Raw genomic sequence first — 7615 nt, 5'->3', positions numbered from 1 at the left:
GGCTGTATCTTAACAAGGGATGCTCCAATGAAGTTTCTTTATATGAAAGATCCTATCTTTTTTTCTATGAGGAATCACCCCCTTAAATCTTTTACACTTATTTAGTTACACCCTGTATAATGAATTTGAGGGTTGCTTTCGCTGTACAGCAAGAAATAAACGCTCTCTCAACGGTAATAATAAAGAATTTTATTGAAAACTGGTGTACAGAAAACTTGTGTATGGAAAGACGTGTTAACAGGGTGAGTGTTCGTTGGAGAGTAGTTGGAGAGTGCCTTGTGGTTGAAGTCGGTCGTATATCGGGTACGCGTCTGGTGGCCGGCACCAGCAGCCCTTCTTGGAACGCTGGTTCGTCCGGCGACGTCCTGCGGCGCTCTTGACGTTGTGCTTTCAAATGTGGGTCACTTGCAAACATGTGTACCCACAGGACGTTCAAGGAGTTCAAGTCATCACATGACTTGTTCGAAGGGTCATTAAAAATTAAAAAACCGCGAGGTGCTATTAAATTAAAGGGTTGAAATTCAAGATAGGGGTGAAAAATCACTTTTGCAGTTTTTTAAATATAGCACGAAAACGAAGCAAAATTTCGGTATAGTTCATAGGAAAAATTTTGTAGAGAATTGATTTTCTCGAAATGGCTTATTTAAAAAACGTAAAAGGAAAATTTTATGCAAAAAATCGTTAATAAACAATTTTAAAGAAAGCAAAAAATAAAATTTTTTGATTGATTTGGTAATATAATATACTGTTATTCTCTCGCCCTGTAAACCAGTGTTTTTGTTTGCAGATTTGTTTGTCAGACCTCAGAGGATGCTATCGTAATAGCAGCAACGCTGTACAAATCGCTGGTGGCGCACATGAAGGCGAAGGAGAGGAAGCCTAGGAATAAGAACGGGGTGACTACGTGCATGTCGATAGCATCCAGTGTATATAACGAAAAATCTGGCAATTCAGTACCTGTTAGACCGCCGAGGAAGAAGAGGAGTTCGACTTCTTCCATTATTAGCGAAACAGATATCATGAACGTGAGTATTTACACGTCTCGAGTTTTATTTATTCGTTGAATTGTGATGTCTTGCTGCCATTTCGTATCGAACAGTTCTTTCTGTGCAAGAAAACATATCTAGGTATTATAGATACACAAGGAGAGGTTCATTAATAACGACACAAACATGTCCCAGTGTTCTCTATAAAAATTAAATATGTATGCAAACAAGTGTTTCTGACACTTGATGTGAAATTTTCAAAGAAGAATTCTTTTTAACACTAGTTACATACAATATTTTTTTCTGCAATTGCTACTTCAGTATAAAAACAATAAATTTACACTTATTTTTCTTTTTCACAAAATCTGGGATGCACAATTTATTCTGAAAATAATTTTGTATGCCTAAGGAGACAACAATAAAAAGAATCATATAGTGGACAAGGCTAGGCCCTAAACTCCGGGTCCGAATCGTTTTTACTGCACCTCAATAAAAACAAGGTACATAGACATTTGGAAATTGCATAGACTTTGGAAATGATATTCAGGTATGCGACACTTTTATTACCGGTACTTTATGATCTGCTGATGATAAACATGTGTGCATGGGGAACCGCAGAAATGTGCACGTGCAAATCATATGCGCCCGTCGCAACGATATATGTATACATATCATTCAACTTTATACATTATAGTTATATTCTGGTTATTATGTTAACTCTATTAACAAAAGTAAGAGGAGTGACTATAAGTCAGGTAAGAGTGCGCTATTAATTTTTATGTCAAAGCTTGTACGAAAAAAATCGAATAATTTTTAGTAATAACAAAGATTTTTATATATTAAGGATTAATTTACGTATTGCAGCATACTGCATATTATTCTATTTTTTTAATTAACAATTTTGTCGTTTATAACAGTAACTTAACAAAATTAATTAAAAAATGTTGAATAAAAAAATAAAATAAACAAAAATGGACATAAACATTCCTTATTTTTTGAAAATATATTATATAAGTTTGTTATAAATGAACGGTTTCAATCATTCAATGTGTCAACTTTTTCTAGTCACACTGAGATAGCATGTTTATACTTAAAGATCTGAGTTAGCATGTTCTTCAAGCTTAATTTGAGATAGCATGTTTTCCAATTGAAATTTGAGATTAGCATGTTCTCCAACCGAAATCTGAGATGACATGTTTTCGTACTAAAGCGTCGATTTACATCATCTTTGAAATTTGAAAATAGCCATGGAATTGCCATGACATTAAATAAGTTAAATAATAGAAATTATAAGTAATGTTATTAAACGTCAATACAATTTAAACATCAAATTAGCAATATGCAAAAAAATTGAATTAAATAACAAACTAGTACACCACGGGTGTTATAGGATAATAATTCCTGCGGTCAGCGTACACACAAGTAAGCTATCAACCTCGGCGCATTGTTATTCATATAATATCCTGATATCCCAACATTTCGATGTCATTATATTTTTAAGTACGTTCTAAATCATATATCGAAAATGTCTAAGAAGACATGTGTATTGTCAATCATAGTACAATTCTAAAAAAATACAATTGAAGCTGTTTTCGAAAAAAGATCTACCTTTAAGACTCTGTCAGTTGAAAGAAAACCAGTTCTCTTGGCTTGAATAATGCTTTCCATCTTTCAGAATTTAGTACAGTATTCTTTCTTTTGTCGTATTTAACAATAGTTTATCCCACAAATTTTCCAGGTGTGCCTTTTTACAATCATCATATTGTCTTTCAGATTTCCGATACTCAGCCTCTGCTGTCCTCGAATAACAAACCCCCCAAAAAGAGTTTAAAATCAAAAAGGGCACCCAAAGCACCAGAATCGAAATCCGAGGACCTCGATGCCATCCTGCCATATGAAGAACCAATAAGGCCGTTAGAATTACAGAATAACTTAACAGTACAAAGTAGCGATAATGAACATACCCAAAACCATCCCGAGTCTAAAAATGAAGAAATCCAAGAAATCAAACCTAAAACGTTCACAGGTAAGAAAAAATGCTTCAAAAGGGAAACTTTAGTAATTGCAGTGCTTATATAATTTCAGATAAACTTAACACATATATGAGTCTAGAACAGAGGCAGCTAACCGCAGAAATAAAGCAGGTGATAGAAGAGGGAGGAAGCAAGTGCCTGAAGAAGGTCCAGAGCGTTAGAAAAACTGAGGACAATATTATCAAGAAGGAAAATTCCGGTGATATATTGACGAAAGTGACCATCCCCAGGTCCGGCAGTTTTTTGAACACGGGCGGACTGACGAGATACAAGAACAAGGTTTCCAGGTACGTTAAAATATTCGTATGATCTTCGTGAAATATTTGCTGGTTCAACAGCAATTAAAGCAATAAAAAATGCATTATGAATGGACATAAAAATTAAATAAACACAAATGATCACCAAGATGTTTAATGTGCGTTTGAAAAACCATTTATAGCATTAAGACAGAAAATATTTTTTATCTACAATCGTGTCAAAACCGACAGTTTTTACAAAATTTTTAATGTAAAAACTGGTTTGTATAAGAACTTATGAAATATCTTTTATTGTACGATTTTAGTTAAAAGGCCTGTCGGCAAGAACATCAGTACTTAGTCATTTATTAATTTTTAACAATGTCAGTAGGTATGCAATCTCCATTGAATCAACACAATTTTCAGTAATAATTCTAGGCACGATGTATTAGACAATAGCGGCAATGACATTGTTTGAGATTGCTTAATTAATAAATAGTCGATCATGTGCTGTTGCTGATAACCTAAGATTCTTGTTTCGCAGTCAATAGTACATGTTCAAGGTTTATTGGTTTTTGTCGGAATATTATAGATTGGTATAATAACCACACACGTAGTAAATACATTAAAAAAAATGCATTATAAAATATATCTTAAAAATAGCGTGCTAATTTTGCCACGAAGCAAAAATAGAACTTTGTAGGTTGATGATATAATTTATAGAAAGTTCTTAAAATATGCAGTAAAAGTAATTGTAGTATACAGGGTGTCCCAGACTCAGCGTACAAAAATTTACCAGGGAGTAGACCAGACCAAAATAAGATTAAAATTCTTATAAGATATTTTTCTGCGATGCACTCTCACTGAGTTACAGGGTGTTGTTTAGAAAAAAATAATAACAACTTTCCGCAATAACTCAAAAACCCTTTCAAGGATTTAAATAATTTTTGGATGAAGTGTACATCTATTTAAGGTCATTAAAACTACATGGTGCTTATTTCGATCTGACGCCAGGGGCGGCCTAGGCCAACATGTCCTCAAGGTTATGAATTCATAACTTTTGCATATCCTAGTTTTATGTAATTTGATTACGTTTTCCTGAACCTGTAATCGATTCTGAACAAAAAATGTGTGTAAATTGGGTCTAAAGCATCGCCTGCATTAATTCATGGAAAAATGCGTGTAAAGATTGTATTTGTTGTTATCTAGTAGGTACCTCTACTAGATAACAACAAATACAATCTTTACATGCATCTTTCTACGAACTAATGCAGTCGATAATTTAGATCCAATTTAGTCGAAAATGGTTCATTTTTGAGCTATGAAAGTAGAGCACATTTTTTGTTCAGAATCGATTGCAGGTTCAAGAAAACGTAATCAAATTACATAAAAGTAGGATATGCAAAAGTTATGAAGACAACCTTGAGGACAAGTTGGCCTAGGCCGCCCCTGGCGTCAGATCGAAATAAGCACCATGTAGTTTTAATGACCTTAAATAGATGTACACTTCTTCCAAAAATTACTTAAATTATTGAAAGGGTTTTTGAGTTATTGCGGAAAGTTATTATTTTTTTTCTAAACAACACCCTGTAACTCAGTGAGAGTGCATCGCAGAAAAATATTTTATAAGAATTTTAATCTTATTTTGGTCTGGTCTACCCCCTGGTAAATTTTTGTATGCTGAGTCTGGGACACCCTGTATACATATTTTGTATTATGATGACAAAATAGAAGGAATTATGTTGTAACAAGAAACATAAAACGGATATTTAGTAATTAAAAAACATAACATCAAATTGATAGCCAAACTAAACCATTGTTCGAAAAACTGCTTCTCTTTCGTTGAAAAATGGTACCTATCTTAAAGTAAACGTACCTTGGCATTCGGCCACTCAACATTATCTTGTTTTCATTTTTCTCTACAACGAATAATATTCAAATAATTAAATAATCCCAATATAATAAAAAGACGCATCTAAATATGTTATAAAGGCACTGCTACCACTATAATAAAATTCAATTAATTATTGATTTAAATTTAATTAAAATCAAGTATGACAGATGCTCCAGCGCTTCCGGTGTACACTGGGGAAAACCGCTGTACGTTGTTTTAAAATTTACTACAACTTATTTTAAAAATCTCTATTATCAGAATTACACAGCCTTAAAGCAGAAAATAATACAGAGTGTTAATGAACATATGTCAAATATTTTTGCCACATGTCCGTTATGTTAAAATGAGGCAAATACACGGATTTGTGTTGAGTAAAATGTGATTTTAAAATCTGACTTACCTCAACATTGCAAGGAGCCACCTGCTGATTTTCATAGAAGATGTTCGATATATCCATCATTTGCTTGCACACAAGCTTCAGCGCGACGTATCCAATCTGCTCGCACGCGTTGCAACATTGCCACGTCCTCTCGAATCGTATTACAAGCTTCGGTAATACGATGTCGCAGTTGGAATACACAACACTTTTCACATACCCACACAAAAAGAAGTCTAAAGGGGTGAGATCCGGGGACCGGGGGGCCATCTAACTAGGATGTCGCAGCCTATGCAGCGATGGGGAAAAGTAATATTTAGAACGCACTCGCACTCTCCGAAAAAAGTTAGCGGGGGCTCCGTCATGCAGTAACCACATATTTTGCCGAACATTTAATGGCACATCTTCCAATATCCCCGGCAAGCGATTTTGCAAAAAATCTGAAAAAATGAAGAAGCACGGCCTAAGCGTCTAGGCAATTCAAAAGGTACTATTAAAGTGTCATTAACTATACCGGGCCACATGATCACTGTAAACTATTGCTGAAAGGCACCGCGACGTATTTCGTGTGGATTTTGGATAGTCCAGTGGTGTGTTGTGGACATTACGTACACCATTTCGACTGAAACATGCTTCATCTGTAACAAGTATTTGCGCTGTAAATAGGGGATTTCTTTCGTTTGCTTCGCCATAAATTATGAGTATATCATAATATTCGCGATTGCTATATGTTTAGTTTAGTATAGTTTAGTTTATTTATTTTGCATATAGACATTAATACATGTATAGCAATAGTCAATATAATGATACAATACAGTAAAACTGTACACTATTATTACAAATAAAAAAAATAATTGTAAATATAAAAACATTAAACGCAAAAACAATTCAAAAAACAAACCAAAAAAACATCCGCTACTTGAATAAAAACATTTAGCAGTTAAAGGTCATAAAATTAAAAAAACCTTACAATTTAAAATATTCTGGAAGAGAATAGTAACACCTATCGATCAAAAACTTTTTTTAAATATGTTTAAAAACATGCAAGTTTTTACAAGACTTAATATTTTCCGGGAGAGAATTATAAATTTTTAAGCCAATGTGGTCAGGAGATCTTGAAGCAATCGATAATCTTGCAAATGACAAATGGAAGTGTTGCCCAATTCTAGTATTAGCAGAGTGAATATCACGATTCAGCATAAACTTATTTTTGTTTTTATAAACATATACACACAATTCCAAAATATATAACGACGTAACAGTTAAAATATTGAGCTCAACAAAAATACCTCTACAACTATGCGTGCTAGAAAGGCCAGCTATTGTTCTTACTATTTTCTTTTGAACTTTAAGTATTGCTTGGGATAGAGTGGACTCACCCCATAAACAAATACCATAACGAATATGTGAATCTACACGAGCATGATATAAACTTAACAACTGTTGTCTCGTTAAAACATCTCTTAGATTTAAAAATAAAAAGTTTATGGAACTTAAATATGAAACCACATTTTCACAGTGTGGTTTCCATGTCATGTGCTCATCGAGTAATATACCCAGAAATTTTACAGGTTCTGAGCTAGTCTTAATTGAAGAATTACCAATTTTTATGTACAGAGGCTCACACATTTTTTGTCGAGTATGAAAACACATAATTCGTGTTTTATCAGTATTTAAGTATAAGTGACTTTCAATGAATCAATCACATAAAGAATTCATAATTTGATCACATTTATTTTGCGCGTCAATATCGGACTTGTATAATAATTATATATTATTATACGATATAATTAAAGAGATGTCTGCATATAACGAAAAAGAATCATTACCCAGAATATTTTCAATACTGTTCATATATAAAATGAACAAAACAGGGCCTAATATGGATCCCTGAGGCACTCCCGATTCAGCCGTAATTAAGTTAGATCTCACATATGTTAGATAATTATCTTCTTTATGATGTATCGAAGTAAACTGTTTTCTGCCAGTGATGAAGGAAGAAATCCATTGTAATGAATTACCCCTAATACCATATTCCGAAAGTCGCGACAGTAAAGCGTTGTGATTTATACAGTCGAATGCCCTGCTGA

The 7615-nt window shown here is 33.6% G+C and overlaps 1 protein-coding gene across 1 annotated transcript in view; it reads left to right on the top strand.

The window, feature by feature from the left end:
* LOC108903168 overlaps window positions 1-7615 on the top strand; it is a 60367-nt gene that overhangs the window by 25756 nt on the left and 26996 nt on the right. The window contains exons 4-7 of the mRNA XM_018705256.1: window positions 788-1025; window positions 2760-2899; window positions 2984-3012; window positions 3072-3306. Of these exons, the coding sequence (XP_018560772.1) occupies window positions 788-1025; window positions 2760-2899; window positions 2984-3012; window positions 3072-3306 (642 nt within the window). The remainder of the gene's footprint in view (window positions 1-787; window positions 1026-2759; window positions 2900-2983; window positions 3013-3071; window positions 3307-7615) is intronic.

Source organism: Anoplophora glabripennis, unplaced genomic scaffold, assembly GCF_000390285.2.
Source record: "Anoplophora glabripennis isolate ALB-LARVAE unplaced genomic scaffold, Agla_2.0 scaffold138, whole genome shotgun sequence".
NCBI classification, from domain to species: Eukaryota; Metazoa; Arthropoda; class Insecta; order Coleoptera; family Cerambycidae; genus Anoplophora; species Anoplophora glabripennis.
The sequence above is the reverse complement of the archived record's forward strand: the minus strand, read 5'-3'. Positions and strand labels throughout refer to the sequence as shown.